The following is a 21,749-nucleotide window of genomic DNA, read 5'->3' on the forward strand; positions in this document are numbered from 1 at the left end:
GGGTCGTGGCATTAGGAAGGTTGAGAGCCACTGCACTAGAGGTCCTAGGAAGGGAAGAAAATTAAATAATAGGCATACATATTGGGAAGAAAGTAGTAAAACCATATTTATTTGTAGACAACGTGATCTAGTAGAAAATTAAAGGGAATCCACAACAAAAAGTTTATAGAATGATTGTTAGTTTAGCAAGCTTGTAAGATACAAGCTCAATGTATTAAACAACAACACTGTATTTGGAGGGAGAAGGGAGGGAGAGGAGGAAATGAGGCGCTGATGGCGGGGGCTTAAGTGGAGAGCAAATGTTTTGAGAATGATGAAAGCAATGAATATATGGATGTGCTTGACACAGTTGATGTATGTATGGATTGTGATAAGAGTTGTATGAGCTCCTAATATAATGATAAAAAACTGTATTTCTATACACTACCAGTGAACAATTGGAATTCTAAACTTTAAAAATAACATGTACAATATCAAAATATATGAAGCACTTAAAGGTAAATCTGACAAGAAATGTGTAAAACCTGAAAACTAAAAAATTTGCTGACAAAAACTAAAGAATAAATACTAATTTTGTTCATGAGTCACAAGACTTAATACTATTAATATGTGGATTTTTCTTAAATTGATACACAGATTCAGGGCTATCAAAGTTAAAATCCCAGCAGGCGCTCCTTTTTCCTGTAAAAACTGATACCATCAATGGCTCAAGTAGAAAGAAAAGGTTTTGAAAATGATGATGGCAACAAATGTACAAATGTGCTTGACACAGTGGATGGATTTATGGATTGTGATAGTTGTATGAGCCCCCAGTAAAATGATTTAAAAAAAAGAATATTGTAAGAGTTGAGAGAAATTGTAAAATGAAAGAAATTGATACCACCACCAGTTGGCTTGAAGTCCATTTCATCTGATGCATGCAGAGTCAAGTTGTGCTCCGTGTGGTTTCCAGGGGAGTAGCTTGCCAGCTCCTTCTTCCCAGGCACCCTCGTTGCACAGTAACTATCTGCTCAACCCAAGGCCTCAAGAAATTGATAAACAGATTCTAAAATTGGAAGTGTAACATACTTAGGATACTAGAGAAAACATTTCCTGATTTCAAGAATCATTCTAAAAATACAGTAATCAATACAGCATGATATTGACATATATGACGGACAAATATACCAGTGGAGCAGAACGGAAAGTCCAGTAATAAGTCCTTACATTTATAGACAACTGATTTTTTTTGACAAAGGCACAGAGGCAATGCAGTGGCGGAAAAATAATCATTTTGATAAATGGTGCTGAAATGGTTGGATACCTATTACAAAAACGTATAGACCAAAGTATTTTAAAAAAACAACCAAGCTTACTGGTTGGAAAGAGACTGATGGAACCCTTGAGACTACAACCCTTAGATACCTTTCCGTCCTAGACGTAACCTCACTCATGGTTCCATTGTTAGTCAAAACATAGACAGGCCTATATGGAAAAATTTAACCCTAATTAAGTATGTACAATTTAGAATAGCAACAATTTAAAATCAAAGGGGCAGCGTTTAGAAGAGGTAGAAAAGAAGGAGGAATGGAAATAGGAAATGCAGAGAGGAAGTGAGATAAGTGGGATTGTGGGAATTACAATCAATGAGATGAAACAAATATGTTGAATTGTTGAGTGGAAAATGGATCTGCTCTGTAGACCTTCACCCAATTCACAATTAATAGTTAAAAAATCTTACAAACTCATAGAAATCTTCATAAAACAAGATATTAAAATGGGAAGCTATTGTTTCTTGATATATCTGCTATCTAGGTTTACATACTTTTTTTGGGGGGTCTACATACTTTGGAAGGTGATGGGTTCACTTCTCTAACCCTTCTCTGAAGAATTCTGTGCTATGTATTATGATTTATGTACTATGTATTATGTACTATTGAATGTATGTGCTATTAAAATCAAACCCAAACCAAACTCACTTCCATTGAGTCAATGTTGACTCAACCCTTGTGGGTTACCAAGATTGTAACTGTTACGGGAGTAGAAAGTCTAGTTTTTCTCCCATGGAGCAGCTGGTGGTTTTAGCTCACAGCCCAACACATAACTAGATTTATGATACTTAATATGTATGCTTGAATTCATGTGTCTCATTATACACAAAAACAAACTCAAAATGAATCAAAGACTCAAACGTAAACCCCCAAACAATAAAATGTAAAAAATATCTTTCCTTCCTTTTTTATTTTCCAATTATCTAATTTTTTTTAAAGATCATTTGATTGGGGACTCTTACAACTCTTGTTACAATCCATACATTGATTGCAACAGGCATGCTTGTACATATGTTGCTGTCAATCATTTCTAGACATTTCCTTTCTATTGAGCCCTTGGTATCAGTTCCTGTGAGAAAATTTCTGTAACTTAGAATTAGACTAAGGTTTCTTTAATATGATACCATAAGGATGATTCAAAAAGAACACATTGATAAATTTTACTTCATCAAAAATAAACATTTTCAACACTGGTCTGGGTGGTCGTAAAAGGAGGAAAAGAAACATTGAAGCCTGCCCCTCAGTGCTCTTGGAGCCTGGGCTAGTTTCAGACAGGGTCAAAAAAAAAATAAAATAAAAATAAACATTTTCTGCTTTTCCAAAGGAATTGTTAAGAGACTGAAAAGCCAAGCTACAGACTGGGAGGAAATATTTGTAAAGGGCAGCCTGAGAAGACCAAGTCAAGTATTATAACGGAGAGTGCAAAGACCTGGGATGAGAAAACCTAGTGTTAGAAAACCCCAAAAGAACATGCTTTAGCATATCAGAGACTTAGAAAAATCAAGAAAAAAATTCAAACATTGAGTTGCAATATTGAAAGATCCTTTGGGCAAAATCGTGAATGATGCAGGAAGCATCAAAAGAAGATGGAAGGAATACACTGAGTCACTGCACTAAAATGAGCTAGTGAACATTGCACATTTCATGAAGTAGCATATAAGCAAGAACCAATGGGACTGGAGGAAGAAGCTCAAGCTGCACTGAAAGTATTAGCTAAAAGCAAGGCTCAAGGAATTGCTGGAATACTAATTGAAATATTTCAACAAACTGGTGAAGCACTGGACGCACTCATTCATCTATGCCAGGAAATTCGGAAGACAGCTGCTTGACTAACTGACAAACAAAAAAGAATGTGGGGGAAATGGGAACCTTTACTCATTGCTGGTGGAAATGTAAAATAATGCAGACTTAAAAAATCATTTTATTGGGGGCTCATACAACTCTTAACACAATCCATCTGTCCATCCATTATGTCAAGCACATTTGTTGCCATCATCATTTTCAAAACATTTTCTTTCTACTTGAGACCTTGGTATCAGCTTCTACTTTTCCCCTCCCTCCCCTCTCCCTCATGAACCCTTGATAATTTAGAAATTATTATTATTTTTTCATGTCTTTCACTGACCGATGTTTCCCTTCACCCACTTTTCTGTTGTCCGTCTACCTGGAAGGGGGTTATATGTAGATCATTGTGATTGGTTCCCCCTATCTCCCCCTACCTTTCCCTTATCCTCCTGGTATGGCTACTCTCAATATTGGTCCTGAAGGGTTTATCTGTCCTGGATTCCCTGTGTTTCCAGCTCTTATGTACATTCTCTGGTCTAGCCATATTTGTAAAGTAGAGTTGGGGTCATGATAGTGGGGATGAGGAAGCATTAAAGAACTAGAGGAAAGTTGTATGTTTCATCAGTGCACCCTGACTGGCTCGCCTCCTCCCCATGGCCCTTCTTTAAGGGGACGTCCAATTGTATACAGATGGGCTTTGGGTCTCCACTCTGCCCTCCCCCTCATTCACAGTGATATGACTTTTTGTTCTGGGTCTTTGATGCCTGCTATCTCATCCTACCAACACCTATGATCACACAATCTGGTGTGCTTCTGCCATGTGGGTTTTGTTGCTTCTCAGCTAGATGGCCGTTTGTTTATCTTTAATCTTTTAAGACCCCAATAATGCAGACCTTATGAAAATTCACTTGGAGGTTCTCATAAAGTTACATATAGATTACAACCCAATGCTATGTGGGATGCCATGCCTGTGGATGAGGCATTCTGTGAGTCCACGAATGGTAGTTTTGGCAGAAGCATTGCACGCAGGGAAGGCCAATCCATATGCAGAGTAGGTGTCTATTCCAGTAAGAACAAAATGCTGCCCCCTCCATGACGGAAGTGGTCCTATGTGATCAACCTGCCACCAGGTTGCTAATTGATCTCCCTGAGGAATGGTCCCATATCTTCCACTCAATGTTGGTTTCCGCTGCTGGCAGATGCGGCACTCAGCAATGGCAGTGGCCAAGTCAGCTATGGTAAATGGAAGTCCACGTTGCTCTGCTCATGCATAACCTCCATCCCTGCCACCATGTCCACTTTGTCCATGTGCCCATTGGACAATGACAGGAGTGGTGAAGGAAAGAGGAGGACCAGTCTCCACAGTGCGTGTCATCTTATCCATTGGCATGTTAAAGTCCTCTTCAGAGGTAACTCTTTGGTGAGTGTTCACGTGAGACACGATTATCTTTACCTTCTTGGCTCATTCAGAGTGGTCAATCCACATACCTCTTCCACCCCACTCCTAGTACCATAATGTGTTAGTCCAGGTTGACTAGAGAAACAAATTCATAGACACTCAAATGTGTTGAAGAGCTAATTTTATATCAAAGAGTAATTGTATGTTGAGAAAACATCCCAGCCCAGTCCAGATCAAGTCCAGAAGTCCAATATTAGCCCATATGTCCGATACCAATCTATAAATTCCTCTTCAGACTCACAAAACACATGTAATGACGCTGAATGCAGGAAGATGACAGGTCAGTGGGTGGAAAGTCTTGTGGATCCCGTGGCAGTGAAAGCATCTCACTGGCAGGGGTCTCCATATGGCTCCTCCAGCTCTAGGACTCTAGTGTAGTTCTATGTGGCTTTTCAACAGAAAGACCAAGAAAAGACTCTGCATATCTGGCCCCCAGTGAGTTATTTATCTCTGTGGCACCTCCAAATGAGGTCATCAAGCTGTGACCTGATTGACAGGCTAGACTCCACCCCTTCACAAGTTGACACCAAGATTATGTAACTACCACATATTCCATCAACAGAAACGAAGTACTGATACATGATGATCCCTGAAAACATTACATTAAGGGAAAGAAGTCAGACATAAAAAGTCACATATTGTGTGGTTCCTTTATGGACCATTCAGAATAGGCAAACTCATAGATAGAAAGTATATTAGAGGTCACAGGGAGCAGGAGGAGGAAGAAAATGGAGTAATTGATATCAGTTTTGAGGTTTCTTCTTGGATAATGAAAATGTTCTGACAAAAAAAAGAAAATGTTCTGCAATTAGTGACATGGTTTCATAAGCTTGTGTGACCACTGAATTGCACACTTTAAAGTGGTTTTATAGTATGTAAATTTCACCTTACAAAAAAATGGAATAACGTATACCATTTATATAAGATTGGAGTAAATGGAAACTGAACGATCCTGCTAACCACAAGCTCAGCTGTTCAAATCCATCATCCACTCTGGGAGGAAGATGAGGCTATCTGCTCCTGTAGAGATTTACAGCCTGGAAACCCTGCACAGAGTCACTGCGATCTGCATGAACTCAATGGCACTGGGTAAAGTTTCCTTGCAGAAAGCAGATCAGTGGTTGCTTGAAGATAAAGATAAGGAAGGATTAGAAAAAGGAGGAGAAAACTTTTCAGGGTAATGATTATATGCTTACTATTTTGATTGTGGTGATAGTTCATAAGCATACACATATTAATACAACTCTTCTTTTATGCTTTCATAGACAACTACCATATCTTTCCATATACATGTCACTTTGTGTTGTTCCTGAAAGAGGACATAAAAAGCCATCTTTGGAGGCATTGATGAAGCCCCCAAGGTTATAAAGTCATTGCTGGACATCATCATTTCTAGTTGGCTGGATTATACAAATGTGGAATCCCTTATGCTTTGAATAGCCACAAGCAACCCTGTTGACTCATGTCTGTTGATATTCTGAGCCTTATCTTACTTCTTTTTTGAAAACAATCCATTCATTGTTATGTTGTTGGGTGCTGCTGAAATGATTCTGACTCACAGTGCCTCTCTACTGTTGGTGGGGTATAGGGACATTAGGAACAGCTTGACCTGCCCTTATCTAATGGAAATAGCTAGCCTCAAAGGGCTCTGGGCCAATGAGCCATCTCCTCTGAGTCAGGCGGAATGATCAAGACACCACCCCGTCTCGGAATTTCACAGATGGACACGGCTTAAGCCCTTTGCAGCCCCTACCCCTCCCTTCTCCTTTCCCTTCCTGACCAGCTCAAAAACTTGCTCTTCACCACAGATGATGCGACTTCACTGGCCCCACTCTTGGATCTGTGAATCTCACCCAGAAGTGCAGAATAAACTTCTCCTTCCCCTTCTCCTTCTCCCTGGCCTGGCCTCAGTTTATTTTTTGCGGCGAGCCTAATATATATGACAAAGTAGTGCCCTGTTCCCCCCCATAACCATCCACAAAGTAGTACCTCCCCATTGACTTTTCTTCGTTGTTAGCGTTATGGGAGCAAGTTGCCAGCTCATTTTCCCACAGAGCCACTGGCGGGTTCAAATATCAGCCTCTTGGTTAACACCCCAGTTAGTGCTAGGACTCATCTGTTCATTGGGAAATGGAAAACTAAAAGGGGGGAGAGTACCCCTCAGTTTTACAAATTTTCTTAAAACCTTTTTGAGGACAGGGAGGAGTTAAGGCCATGAGAACTTGCTAAAGATGAAGGGATACGGTGATGATGTTCGGTCCTCTTATGAGGAGAGATGCTACGGGGAAATACTCCGGTGATATTTCTTTTGATTGATTGCATGTGTGTAGGGATGTCAGCAGGCACTGAATGGCAGTGGCTTTGCCAAGGCTTGTTATGGTTCCCTCTTCAATCAAAACAAAAGTCAGTCCTTACAGTGGCCCTGAAAGCGCAACAGTACCTGCCACTTGACTTTCTACCATCTTGGCCTTCTTGCTACTGCTCAGACATCCCAGCAATAGTGCCACCACAGAGCCTTTACACTTGCCGCTGCCCTCCCCTCTCTAAAGCCGACACTCTGGATAGCTGCACAACTCCCCCTCCCTTCCTTCAAATCTTTGTTCAAATGCCTCTTTTTATGTAAGGACTTCCTTGGCCATCCAATTATTGTTATCCGCTTACGCCCATTTGTGCTTCCTTTTACCCTGTTATACTTGTTTTTGTTTGTTTTTAATCATTTTATTGGGGGCTCATACAACTCTTATCACAATCCATACCTACATCCATTGTGTCAAGCACATTTGTACATTCATTGCCCTCATCATTCTCAAAACATTTGCTCTCCACTTAAGCCCCTGGCATCAGCTCATCATTTCCCCCCTCCCCCCCTCGATAATTTATAAATTATTATTTTGTTATATCTTACACTGTCTGACGTCTCCCTTCACCGACTTTTCTGTTGTCCATCCCCCAGGGAGGAGGTCACATGTAGATCATTGTATTCGGTTCCCCCTTTCCAACCCACCCTCCCTCTACCCTCCCAGTATCGCCACTCACACCACTGGTCCTGAAGGGATCATCCACCCTGGATTCCCTGTGTTTCCAGTTCCTATCTGTACCAGTGTCCATCCTCTGGTCTAGCCAGATTTGTAAGGTAGAATTGGGATCATGATAGTGAAGGTGGGGGTGGGGAGAATACTTCTTATGCACATTGCTTATTATCTCAATCTAGTTTGAATGTCAGCTCCGTGATAGTAAATATTTGCTGTGGATTTGATTAGATTTTGGGGTGCTAACCGTAAAGTCAGAGATTCAAACCCAGCAGCAGGGAAAAGACGAGGTTGTCTGCTCCTGTGAAGATTTGCAATCTCAGAAACACTGAATAGGGTCACTTTGTGTCACAGTCAACTAGATGATGACCTCATTTGGAGGCACAAAGTGGTCCATTGGTTCTGATATTCCTAGGACCTAGAATGCTTGGCATATAGTAGAAACTCAATACTTACTGAATGAATGATTTATGCCTTATTTTATTACTAGCTCATCAGGCCAGTACTGTCTATGCTGTAAGGGCTCTATAGATGTTTATTCAATGACTTGGGGGCATTTCGTGAGGATCCACTCCTTATACAACCAGATAAACTGTGGGATACAAACAATGGACATGGTTAAAAGGCTCCAGTGTGGAGTGAGGGATGCAGCCCACTTGAGGAAGGGGGGCCAAGAGAGCCTACCAGTCCGTGTCCATCTCTACTAAACTCAGCCTTAGGCAATATCTCCAATAACTCCATTTACTTCTTTTTGAAGCCACTCAAGAAGTGGCTCCTTGAATCAGCTGTCACAAATTCATAGCTTTGTCTAGACAGTTTTAAAATGTCATTGTGAACTAAGTGAAGGTTTATAGATCATCACTTTTACATTGAACAGTTCAGACACATTTTGTGCCAACTCATTCATTGCAATCCCCTCAATGCACCATCACTTATCTCACTGCCTCCCTCTGTTTTCTGTTTCCATTTCTCCTTCTTTCCTCACCCTCTTAAGTTTGTCCTGGGGTAGATGCTGCCTTTTTACTCTTATATGGCTGATTATCTTAACATGGGGGCAAGTTCAGTCCCAGACCTGAAGGGCAACTAAAGGCCAGTCTTGGGGGTGTGGCAGTTACATAATCTCCTGCCAACTTGCAAAGGGGTGGAGTCTAGCCTGTCAATCAGGTCGCAGCTTAATGACCTCATTTGGAGGTACAAAAGAGATAAATAGCTCATTGGAGACCAGATACACTCTCTCTGCTACACATTCCTGTTGACAATCCACATGGAGCTACGCTGATAGAGTCAGAGTCCTGGAGCTGGAGGAGCCACATGGAGACCCATGTCATCGCTGAGATGCTTCCATTGCTATTGGAGCCACAGACTTTCCACCCACTGGCTTGTGACCTTCCTGCATGGCTGCATGAGTCTAAAGAGGAATTTAGGGACTGGTATCGACATATGGGCTAATGGACTTATGGACTTGATCTAGACTGGGATGTTTTCTTAATGTACAATTGCTCTTTAATATAAAGCTCTTTCTTATACATGAGTGTCTATCAATTTGTTTCTCTAGTTACCCCGGACTAACACAGGGTCCTACCAGTCTGCATCTGAACAGTAAGCCTGGTCTCTTTTTGAGCTTGCGTCCTGTTCCACATTTGGCTCCCACTCTGTGCAGTGACGTCTATTGTGACCCGTGTCAGAGCAGTTGGTGGTGGTAGCTGGGCACCATCTAGTTCCTCTTGTCGCAGGGTTATGAAAACTGCTGTTTGGACTAATTATTTCCACGTGCTTTCCCATTTTCATCCCTCTTCTTTCTTCTGGATGGAGATAGACCAGTAGTTGCTTACATCACTGCTCATGAGCTTTTAAGACTTCCGTCATTACTAACCAAAGCAGAATATGCCAATTGACCTTGATGTATCTAAACAGTTAAGAGGCAGTGTCCAGCCATTAGCATGGATGGCAGATGCTTTTTAGCTCACAGCTTCCTCAAGTTTTAAGATGTAGAACAAGCCAATTTGGACAAATTGAAGAGATCGTGGTCTCTAACTTGTGAGTGGTGCATGGAAAATCCACAGGCTCACAGAAGCTGTTGCTGCAGTAACTACTGGCAGGGGGCAAGCCTAGCAGCAAGTGAGCACCAGGCAAGGAGCCGAGAGAAAAGCACACAGATTCAAAGGATTTTTAGAAACAAGTGTTTATTGATGCACAATGTACAAAAAGCAGATTGCAAAAGGCCCCATGAATTGTCCACTGTTCTATCCAGTCCTTAAACTGAAAGCCTAGGAGAGGCCTCTGACAGGGCGAATACTCCCAACAAAGAACTTCGGAGCCCATTTTCAAATGCAGGGGCAGTGAACACTTTAATCCACGAACTCCGAATCTGATGGAGGGTCAATTTTAAATATGTGGCGCCTGAAACCGCCAGGTTATGCCATGGTACCAGCCAGACACAAAGGTACAACACCATTTCCCGAGGATGGCTTTAAGCCAGTGGTTCTCAACCTGTGGGTCACGAACCCTTTGGGGGTCACCTGATTCATACCAGTAGCAAAATTAAAAGTAGCAATGAAAATAATTGTATGGTTGGGGGGGGGTCACCACAACATGAGGAACTGTATGAAAGGGTTGCGGCATTAGGAAGGTGGAGAACCACTGTGTTAAGCCCTTCTTAAAGGTGTTGATTATTGTGCTGTGGAGAAAAGAGGCAGCTTTCTGGACCAAATGAAGCCTATTCAGAGTAGGAAGGGGACTGCTGGATATGCCAGAATAGAACCTCTAGACTTCCCTCCTGCCAAATGGCAAATGCAGCCCTGGCCAGGATTCCAGGGGCAGTATATAACACTGCAGTGGGCACTCCACTCACCTCTCTGCCTGCACTAACAACCTTGTTTAGGCAATTTTGAAAACAGATGAGTTCTGAAACTCAATGGTGATGATAAAAAAATTAAATGAGGTGGTGGCTGTTATACTTCATGTTGTGGTTTCTACATCGAAAGGTTTTTCTAAATCATCCTTTGTCAAGCCTACGGTCATTGATCTGGCTAACTCATTTTTTTCTGTACCTGTTAACTTTGGCTATCAATAGCAGTTTGCCTCAGCTTGGGAGGGCCAGCTATTTACCTTGATTCTCTTGACTAGGTGCAACTATTTAAATTCTCCATTTTCTGACAATGTCCGTGGTGTATGTGTGTGTGTGTGTGTGTGTGTGTGTGTGTGCCAAAGGCCTACGTCTAACTCAAATACCAGTTATTACATCAAAGAATTAGTGAATAGGGACAGATTTCAGTTTCTAAATTCCAAGGGTCAGCTCAGGATTTAAGAAGCAAGTTGATTTTATCTGGCCTTGCACAGCAAGCAGAGAGGTGGGGCTGAAACCAGTTCAGCCCACTAGTTATTAATTCATCATTTTACCAATGACTTGAAATGGTTTTTATTATATACTAAATTCTGGTGAATAGTGGATTTATTTCTCTTATAATTTCTGGTCCATTCACTTTTGCCCTTGTTCCTATATCATATAGATATTTTTTCTTCTACGACTTGCTAGTTGTAGAGGAAAAAATATCTTCCAATCTTCCTGAAGGCAAATGTTTTATACTGCAAGAACTGGGAACAGTCTGGGACATGGGAGTGGACCCCTCCAGTCAATCTTCATCTGAGTCACTGGGGCCCACGTACTCGCAGACAGCATCATAGTGAAGCTCCACCAAGTGATTCTCTCGCCGCAGCTGCACCAAAACCTGGTTCTGCTCTGTGTCCCGGTCCAGTAGACACCCCACCTGGAGCAGGAGTTTGGTAGAGTGAGCAAGACCAACTCAGATCCCAGGACTGGCACTGCATGGCCACCAACCCTCCATTCCCAGGTCTGGGACTCACCCTTCCAGCCTGTGGTCCAAGCACCACCATTACACGGTTGCCGGTGACTTTGGGAATCAGGGTCTCCAGCATGTCTTCCCTCAGGCCTGCAGGTGAGGGAGAGGAGTGTGAGATACTCAAGTCACAGAAAAGGCAGCCTCACAGAGATTACTGTAGCAGGTGTCTGCTATCATCACCACTATGACCATCGGGGTGCCCTTCATTTAGACATGTTTAAGCAGTGCCCTATGCTGAGAGCGCAAGGGAGTCTCCAGGGTGCCAGTTGGACAGATGGGAAAAATGAGACTCAGCCAATCATCACCACGAGAGTTTCTAACGTTCTAGGAGAGGATGCGGGCCTGGCAAAAACCTGCTGAACTGTGTCCAACCTCCCAGTGTTCGCCGCAGCAGCACTCTTAAGCTATGATGCCCTTCTCCACGACAAGCTCCGTGATGCTAACTACCATCCTATCGACACACCTTCTAGGATGTGGCCTTCATCTGTCCGACACACACAGGAACCTGGGCTCAGGACATCTTCAACTGTCATCTGAGGAGGGAGGTCAGGGAAATGTGAGGATGTCAGAAAGTGAAGGTGGCCCAGTTCAGGGAGAGGAAGGGAACTCAGGCTGTGGGGTTCCCACCTTGGTGTTGTAATACTGGCCGCCCTTGTGCAGCCTGTCCACGAACCGCACACGCAGATCTCTGCGCAACCAGTGCTGACTCGTGGTGGCTGCTTTCTCACTCTTGGCTGCAGGCCCATCCTGCCTGTGGAGAGAAAGCCAACACCAGGCTCAGCTTGTCGCCAGACACATGCCCAATGCCCTGCCTTCGCCTCTGCTGTGAAACCTACCCAGAATGCATTTCCTAGTTCTTAGTGTGTTGCCTTGCTCTGGAAGCCTTCTTTGGATTGCTCAAGCCTACCCACACCCCTGCCCATTCCCTCCATCCAAGATGCCCAGGACCCCCACCGGTCTGAAGGGTGTTTCCGCTTTCTGCCTGAGTCCTCCCACTGAACATGCAGGTGCTGATCCTCGAGATCTTTCTTGGATGAGGTGGTTCCGTTCCATGGTTCTGAGGAGGTTTCGCTCACCTGGCCTGTGTGAGGAGGTGTAGGAAGAACCAGGAAAGAGCCTGAATGTCCCCCCTCCCCCCACAACCCGTCCTTCCAAAACAACTCAGCCTATGGCCATTTTCCCTCTGCCAAAATATCCCCTTTCTCTCAATCACCGATTGCCTTGACTATCAGAATGCCTCTCTTCCTCCTCTCAGTCTTTTCTGCCTCCTTCAGGAAACCTTTCCCAACCATCCCATCCACACTCACAGGGCTTACCCGAGTCACCTGCCCCTGGGCGGTTCCACCCGCCTAGAATGCCTTCTTCCTTGGTCATAACCTAATCCTAGCTGCTCTCACTCCCGAGCCAAAGAGAGGCCCATCACCCAGGCAATGACCTCCTGATGGTAGAAATGGGAATTCCCATGTAGAAAGGGGCTAAAGACTCCAGGGATACTAGCTCCATTTCCTTCAATCAAACGGAATAAATCACTTATGAACATTCTCACTCTTGGTCTTTGACCAGAAGTCATACTTCCAGGAAGCCCACTGACCCTCTCCTCTGCAGACTTACAACCCACCCCAGAGGACAACTCCCAGCACCCCCAAGAGGCTCACTCACTGAGATCAGAACCATTCTTGTCGAACTCCTGCTGGGAGACCGGCCTCAGGCAGTACTCACTGACGGTCACCACACGGCTCCCAATTGCCAGACGGACCAGGGCCCGGGCATTGTCAGGATCAAGGCCTTCCACCTAAAGCGTTTGCGGGGTAGAAGTTTGATAGGGCTGAGTGAGCTCCACTCACATAACTGGGACCAAGTTACTACCCCTTTCTCTCTACGAGGTCTGGTATGAGTCTTTTGTAACTGCCTGAGGTTTACAATGAGGTTTGGTCCCGGCATCCCACGCCACCAGATTGTGACCCTGGAAGGTTGGGAACTGGCCTGGTCCTTGTGTCTCTCCCACCCTGCTCGTGACAATATTTCTTGCCACCTAATCTGCAGCTCCAGAAAGATCTTGGTTCCTTACCTTTCCATACATGCCTCGGTGGGGGCCAGACAGGACTACCACGGTTCCACCAGGCACCAGACCTTGAGGGTGGTCCTCCTTCTCCTTCACTTGTTTCTCACCTGGCTTTGGTGCTTGTTGGGGACCAGAGGGGGCCAGGTCCTTGACCTCAGTCAGGTTGGCACCCAGGCCTAACCCCTTGGGCCTCAGTGAGTTGACCCGGGGCTTCACCACCCTACATAGAAGAATACGGGTGTGCTGGAGAGTGCAACAGCCTCCCAAGGGGAACCCTCCCCCGCCATCAGTATTTTACAGAACACCCTTTCCCACCCCATAGTTCCACCTAATAACACGCTATGAATCCCATCTACCATGTGCTATCTACAGTGAGATGTAGGACAGATCCCTGTACATGTACAACTGCATTAACATTTCTACAGGGGAAATCATATAATGATTCCCACCAAGTGAGAAAGTCAGACTATAAAGAACAAATGCCATGCTACTTCAAGATATGCTGTCAAATGACTTATGAAAAAATAAACAACGTTTGGCTTTCAGAATTCTTTGGAGTCTGGAATTGAGAATAAGGTTTGTAAATTCATGGAAGAATAGCAAAGGCTTGGCATTGCATTCTCTAGGCCAGGGCCTACTGTGAGCTATATGTAGAATTTCATGATAGGTCTGCCCAACAGACCTATAAAATCAGGACTGTTATCACCTCCATTTTTTAGATGAGATTAAAGCCCAGAGAAGCAAACCTTACATAAATGGGACCCCACCACACAGTGTCAAAGTGCAAACAGAAATTTGAAACAGTAGCTGACGAGGCTGCTGCATGCCTCAGGGTGATTACGTGTTGTCTCCCCTTGCTTAGATTGGTGTGAGCTGCCAGTAACCATAGGAGTCTTGTTCACTGCCCCACCTGTCCCTGTCTGTCTCCCGGCCTGCCCCAGAACTCACTGATTGAAGGTCCGGCCAATGCCCTGGCCAGGTTTCCAACCCATGCCTCGCAACATGGCCAGCCCATAGGCCTCCACAGGGACTGCCTCGTAATCTGCCTCCTCCGGCATCTAGGAGTTCAGAAGAGGAAAAGATGTCAGGCTCTGCTTATGATGGCACATGCTTGAAGTGAACCAGCAATCACCCTCTAGTCTGTTTCCAGTCAGTTCAAGGGTCCGTTTTGACTTTTCTCTAGCTGTCCCAGGCTACACTCGTCTGTGTTTGATAATCCAACAAATACTGGGCTGGAACCATCTCGTGCAATGGGGAGACACTGAAAGTATTCCCCTTGCAAACGGAAGCAGACAAGTGCTAGAAGTCTTGGCCAGAGTTACTGGATGACAAAAAGAAATCAAGGGCGTCAAAAGTGGCAAAGAAGAAGTACAGCTCTCTATTTGCAAATGATAATGATATGATTCTATATTTAGAAAACACTAAAGACTTGACAAGAAAATTCTTGGAAATAACCGAAAACTTGGGTAACATGGCAAGGTGTAAGATCAACATAGAAACACCAATCAGATTCCTGTACACCAACGAAGAGTGCTCTGAAAAGTAAATCAGGAAAACAATACCATTTATAATAGTCATCCAACAGATTAGCACTTAGGAATAAACCTACACAGAGAAACAAAAGATTCGTACAGAGAAAGCTACACAACATACTACAAGCCCCTGGTGAGCCACTTTAAAGTGACGGGGAAATACACGTAGAATAATCCCCTGACCACAGACCGTGGATATGAACGGCTTGGCTACCATGCAGAACGCATCGGAAAGTGGATTGTTGCAGATGCAGTTAGGTTAGCATTTAGCACCCTGTCACTTGATCTTCCATTTAAATGTGTTCCAGTTTTTAATATTTTCTGCTTTCTTTTCAATTGAGGTTTTTAATCTGGTTTACTGGTGTTATTCTTGCTAGGTTTATTTTGGTTGCGTTTTGTTTTTTAAGTGTTTTCGGTATATGAAGTGCAGGATAGGTAAATCTATAAAGACAGTAACTGGATTATGGTTCCTTGGGGGTAAGGCAAGAAAGGTTGCGAGGAAATGGGGAGCAAGTAATGATGAGGGCAAGAATGAAGAACATGTTCTAAAACTGATTGTGGTGATGATTATACAACTCTTCTCGATGTGATCGAACTATTGAATTATACGACATGTGGATTATATGCCAATAAAACTGTTGTCTAACCTTACAGCCTCCATGTTGCCTCTCCTCAGTTTGACCAAGAATCCATGCACTTTTCCATATCCCATATTTAGATTTGGCAACAGCCCCAAAAAGAATACAAGGAGGAGGGGACAGATAGCAGGGCTCTGAGGCAAGCCTGGCAGATGGGGCAAAGAGAGGTTTGGCCAGGAGGGGATTATGGACCAGCTCACTGTCTCAGCCTGGGGTTCGTTATCTGCTCCTTCCCTTTCGGGGATGCATCCTTTCTGGATCATGGGGATAGCCAGCGTGGGGTGGACACCCTCATTCTCTCTCTCCTCCAGAGACTTCTGGGATTCTAAGGAAGATAAGAGGGAGCAATGAGGTACCACTCTACCCTTCCACCCCTCCATCCTTCACTGAGGCCGGGTGAGAAGTGGTTACCCACCCTCAATGAGTTCCTTCACCGCCTGGGACAGCAGCCCCCCATCTACTGAGGCTTCAGCAATTGTGGATGATCCAGGTGCTTGGGTCAATTGCTGCTTCCGATGGCCATTGTGAATCAAAGGAATTACAAGTTCTTTGGGGATTTCTGAGGACTTCACACTGTGGCCGCCATAGGAGGATGAGAAAGAGAGTTAACAGTCGGTGTGTTCGCAGCCACAGCCCTTTCTCCAGAGAAAATATGAACGCCAAACTCATCCCTTACCCACGACCCACATCCCCCATTCTCCTGTCGGGCTCTCTTGTTATCCCTCTGATCGTGTTCTCTCTGTATTCTTTCCCATCCAAACGGAAATGCCCTCAAGTTGATTCGGACTCATGGCTTCCACTCAGACTCTCAACTCCCCAGCTCCAGCCCTGACTTCCTCCCCAGCTCCAGGCTCCAGACCAACCTCCTTGATTGTTGAACCTCTTCTGGGAGGCCCTTTCTCAGGTGCTCCAGGTTCCTCTTTTCCTAGCAAGCTGATGAGGTGGAAACCTGCTCCTAGTCCCATTCCCCATCTCGCCTCAGTTAAAAGACTACTAGGGATCCTGTCAACCTCTCCTCCTTTCTCTATCTTACAGAGTACACACGTAGAGTCCCCACGTCAGAGTACAGACAGACATTCCCTCTCCGCATACAAGCAGTCTTCTCAATCCCCATAGCCATTAGGCCCAATTCTTTCGAACCCTCCCTGGTCCCGGCACGCCCGCTGGCTTCCACGAGGTTGCTCAGGCTGCGCTTCGGGCTTTCCGGCTTCTCTTTACTCGGACAACCAACTCAGAAGCCGCCCTCCCTCTTACGCCCGTCACGATGATTCCAGGGGGAGAGGGGCTCTGCACTTCACCTCAGAAGGTCCCTTCCTTCCACCGTCTTCAAGAAACCCTTGTCCTCCGGTTCAGCCCTCGCGCAGTCGCCCCGGTCCGCTACCCGCCTCCGGATGGCCGTCCGACTGAAGCCGAAAGAAATTGGGGCAGCAGAGATTGCCGCCGGCCGCGAGAGACTGTCTTCGGCATCGGCCATATTGCCTCTCTTCCCAGGACTCTGCGCTGTTTGCTGGGTAGTTTAGTTTGGGCTCGATTCGCACCAGGGCCGGCGGACGAGCGGAAGAACTACCGATCCCATGCCTCACTGCCGCAGCAGCGAGGGCGGATATGAGCTTCAGAGGAGTTAATTGTCGCTCTTTTTCAACTTCATGGGAACGCCTCGCGCCAAGCATTGTGGGAAGTGTAGTTCGACCAGGGATGGGGGTCGATTCATTTGTGCCAGGTATTATTAATTCATTCGTCTGACAAATAGTTATTGAGCCCCATATTGTGTGCACCTTGTTGGTCCTACTGATGTGGAGTGTTTAGATAAACTAAATCTTTAAGGAAAACACCACCATTTGCAGTAATATATGAGAATAAAATACATCTCAAAAAACCAAACTCACTGCTTCAGAATCGATTCTGACTCATAGCTCCCCTGCAGGATAGGGTAGATGTGCCTCCTGTGAGTTTTGCAGATTCTAACTGTTTATGGGAGTAGAAAGCCATAGCACCCAGGAATAAACCTAACCAGAGCCTTGAAGAATTTATACAGTATAAATTATAAAGCACTGCTGAGAAAAATTAAGGAAAGCTTAAATAAGTGAAGGTTTAAATAAAAGGAGGCCCGGTAGTCTAGAGGTTATCCGTTGGGCTGCTAAGTGCAGGGTAAGCCAATCAAAACTACCAACAGCTCTGAGAGAGAAAGACAAGGCTTTCTATCATGTAGAGTTATAGTCTTTGAAAGCCTACAGGGGGAGTTCTCAATTGACTGGACAACAGTGAGTATCCATTTTTAAATCAATGGAACGACGTTCTGTGATCTTGGGTTGGAAGACGTTAAGATGGCAATACTCTAAGATGTCTATAGATTAAATGCCATCCTAATCAAAATCCCCATAGTCTTCTCTACAGAAATGAGAAAGCTGCTCCTCTACTCGCACGCGGAATGACAAGGTCCCAAGTAGCCAAAGTAATCTTGTAAGGAAAGAACAATGTGGTGATACTCACGTATCCTGAATGAAATATATATTATATAGCTACAGTAATCAAAATGGCTTGGGACTGGAGAAGCAATAGATAAACAGACTAGTGGAATAGAACTCAGAATCCAAAAACACACATCTAGAGTCAGCTGTTTTCTTTTTTGTGTGTACCATTGGTTTTTTAATAAATAGGAGCCACAGCACTTCACCTGTTACAGGGAATAATAAATAAGAAGCAACAATTCAAGAGGGCCCAGAAAACGTTTGTCCACAAAATTAAAGAATGGATAAGGACTATCATCACCTCAGCCTTTGGTTAACTCTGTTCTCCCACCCACATCAGCATGTTACTTCCAGAATGGAACATGCTCTTCACATCTTATACTAGATGGGAGGCTAGTGGCTTGCCTTGGTAATGGAACTGGGAGAGCCCTTACTTAGCTGAGGAACCTGGACAAGTTTTCTTTGATTTCAACTTTATCCCAAGGCCCATGAATGTTTTCTTTAAAGAGCTGCAGGTGAATGAGATACGGGAGGGACACAAGCAGAAGGGCAAAGAGGCTGACTCCCACCCCACTAATGGACAGCAGGCCTCCCAGGGCGGAAAATGCAAAAAGCAGCGTGATCCCCACGTAGCTGTGAGGAGTACATGCCTTCAGTTTCTTCTGCAACATGGACCAGAGGGCAAACTTCTGGGTGGCAAAAGTCACCATGGGAAGGCATGCAGAGACTGAGGCAGGTGGGAGGCCAGGCAAACGGAGGTAAAGATGGCCATATTCAAGGACAGTGTGCTAGACACAATGGTGGCACTGGCACCAACCATAGTCAAAGAAGACGAGATGGCCTAGCAGCATGAAGACGGACGTGGTGTCAGTGCTGGCAGACTGTGTCAGGGCCTTCAGCACTAGGGAAAAACACTACATAAAAGTAACGAAAACCAGCCTGCTCTTCAGGTCTCCCCACCAGGGCCACCCACTCTTCTTCCGCCCTTCACCTCCATTACTGAAGTCAAACAAAGCTTAGCCAATCAGTGAAGAAGCCAGACTGGTCCCAAAGAGCCAGCACAGGGCCAGCAGACCCTCGTCCATGTACCACCAGATAACCACACACACACACAACACAAACGCACACCGTGCACAGCTGCCGTGTCACCACAATGGACTCAAACACCACTGGTTTCCCAGTATTGGTATTTCCCGGCATAGATGTTTTTCTGGAGCGCTTCCCCAATGGCTGTCGCTCATACAAGACCTGCCACCTGGCCTCATTGGTGCTCCTTACTGGTTAGTCACACATTATCCTTTTCTTCAAACTCAGGCTAGTTCAATCTCCCTTGCAGAAGTCCCTGCTGTTCCCGGTCTTTATGAAGGTTTGAAATAAGATCTTGTTGGAAATTCCATGCTGTGCTGTAGTTGATAATCTCTCGACCTTTTCTTGCTTTCCAAGACAGCAAGCCAGGCTAGGCCTGCAATTTGTTCTCTGAGGCAGCCAGCACAGCAATTTCATGCCCATGGACTCCCAGGGATGCGCAGCTGGGGGAGGGTGCTCGAGTCAACCGATTTTTGACAATGGTGCTAAGTTCATTTGATGGAAAAAGGAGGATTCAACAAACAGTGTTAGAAAAACAGGATTTCCAAATGCAGGAAAATGAAACAGGACTCATGCCTCACACAATAAACACACACAAAAATTCAGAATGAATTAAAGACCCAAGCGTGAAAACTAAAACCATAAAATGCTTAGAAGAAAATGCAAGGGCAATGCTGCCGGGCCTCCCTCCTAACAATGGGTCATATATACAACATAATAACAAAAGCACAAACAGCAAAAAGCCAAAAAAGAGAAAGAAATGGAATTGCATAAAGATTAAATGCTTTTTCCTCAAAAACCTTTACGATAAAATGAAGACAAGCTTTCAACTGGGAGGATATCTTCAGAAACCGTTTATCAAATCAGAATATGTGTGTTAGTTTGGGTTGACTAGAGAAACAAATTCATAAACACTCATATGTGTATAAGACAGAGATTTATATAAAAGAGTAATTCTATATTAAGAAACCATCCCAGCCCAGTCCAGATCAAGTCCGTAAGTCTAATATTAGCCCACATGTCTGATATTAGTCTATAAGTTCCTCTTCAGACTCACACAACACATGCAATGATGCTGAATGCAGGAAGATCACAGGTCAGTGGGTGGAAAGTCTTGTGGATCCAGTGGCGGTGTAAGCATCTCAGCGCTGGTGTGGGTCTCCCTGTGGCTCCTCCAGCTCCAGAGCTCTGGTTCTATCAGCATAGCTCCAAGGGGCTTGTCATCAGTAATATCTCACAGAGAGAGTGTGTGTGTCTGCCTCCAGTGAGCTATTTATTTCCTTAGTGCCTCTAAATGAGGTCATCGTGCTGCAACCTGATTGACAGGCCAAACTCCACCCCTTCACTCATCCCCCACCATCATGACCCCAGTCCTGCCTTTCGCTGCAGGCTAGACCAGATCATGTGCACAGATAGAGATAGAAGATAAGCACTCACAACACATGGAAGGAATCCAGGAACAGAAATGGGAGTAGCAATACCAGGAGGTCATGGGGGAGGTGGGGAGAAGAGAGGAGGAAGGAGGAACTGATCGCATAACCACACACACACACCCTCCAGGGGGACGAACAACAGAAACCATGGGGGAAGAGAGACAGGAGTTGGTGTAAGATATGAAAAAAATAATTTCTAATTTATCAAGAGGTCATGAGGGGGGGCACTGATACCAAGGGCTCAATAGAAAGTAAGTGTCTCGAAAATAAGGATGGCAACATATGTACAAATATGCTTGATACAATTGTAACAGAATGTTCTTCTAATAATAAAGAGAGAATGCGCTGAGCTTATCTGACTTACTTTGGAAATGTTATCAGGGGACCAGTCCTTGGAAAAAGACATCCTCTTGGATGAAGTGAAGTAGAAGGTCATTGACAAAGAGGAAGACCTTCGATGAGAAGAACTGACACACTAAGTGTAACAATGGTCTCAATCATAATCATTGAGAGTTGTGCAGGATCAGTCAGTGCCCTGTGCTTATAGGGTCACTTTGAGTCGGAGCCCACAGAATAGACCTAACACCAATCACGGGAGGAACTCTGGACATTTTGCCAGTGAAATAAACACCTTGCAGCTGAAAAAAAAAGAACAATAGGACTATCACGTCATTGTTCTAAGTTGCTCTCAAGTCAGTTCCAACTCATAGCAACCCTGTGGACAACAAAAGGAAACACTGCCCAGTCCTGTGCCATCCTCACAATCATTTCTATATTTGAGCCCATTGTGGAAACCACTGTGCCAATCTGTCTCATGGAAGGTTTTCCTATTTTTTAATGATCCTCTATTTTACAAAGCACGATGTCCTTCTCCAGGGACTGGCCTCTCTGATAACATGTCCGAAGTTTATGAGATATGAAGTCTCTCCCTCATCTATTCTAAGGAGTATTCTGTCTGAGTTTCTACAAGGTAGATTCAAATGCATTCATTCTTCTTTGGTTTTCTTTATTCTTTGTCCAGCTTTCACGTGCATTTGAGGTGCTGGAAAGTACCATGGGTTTTGTCAGGCACACCTTAATCCTCAAA

The 21,749-nt window shown here is 44.6% G+C and overlaps 1 protein-coding gene and 1 pseudogene across 1 annotated transcript; both read right to left on the minus strand.

Moving 5' to 3' along the window:
* Window positions 1-9,749: 9,749 nt before the first annotated feature.
* On the minus strand, window positions 9,750-17,262 carry GPKOW (G-patch domain and KOW motifs). Its single transcript, XM_075538843.1, has 11 exons — window positions 16,974-17,262; window positions 16,091-16,248; window positions 15,876-16,000; window positions 14,454-14,563; window positions 13,512-13,725; window positions 13,103-13,235; window positions 12,398-12,524; window positions 12,071-12,194; window positions 11,907-11,976; window positions 11,448-11,533; window positions 9,750-11,350 (listed from the first exon to the last, which is right to left on the minus strand). The coding sequence occupies exons 1-11, from the start codon at window positions 17,147-17,149 to the stop codon at window positions 11,216-11,218; spliced, it is 1,458 nt and encodes a 485-aa protein (XP_075394958.1). The 5' UTR covers window positions 17,150-17,262; the 3' UTR covers window positions 9,750-11,215.
* A 1,315-nt stretch (window positions 17,263-18,577) lies between these two features.
* Window positions 18,578-19,436, minus strand: LOC142434846 (phosphatidylinositol N-acetylglucosaminyltransferase subunit C-like; annotated as a pseudogene).
* Between the last annotated feature and the right edge of the window lie 2,313 nt (window positions 19,437-21,749).

Source organism: Tenrec ecaudatus, chromosome X, assembly GCF_050624435.1.
Source record: "Tenrec ecaudatus isolate mTenEca1 chromosome X, mTenEca1.hap1, whole genome shotgun sequence".
NCBI classification, from domain to species: domain Eukaryota; kingdom Metazoa; phylum Chordata; class Mammalia; order Afrosoricida; family Tenrecidae; genus Tenrec; species Tenrec ecaudatus.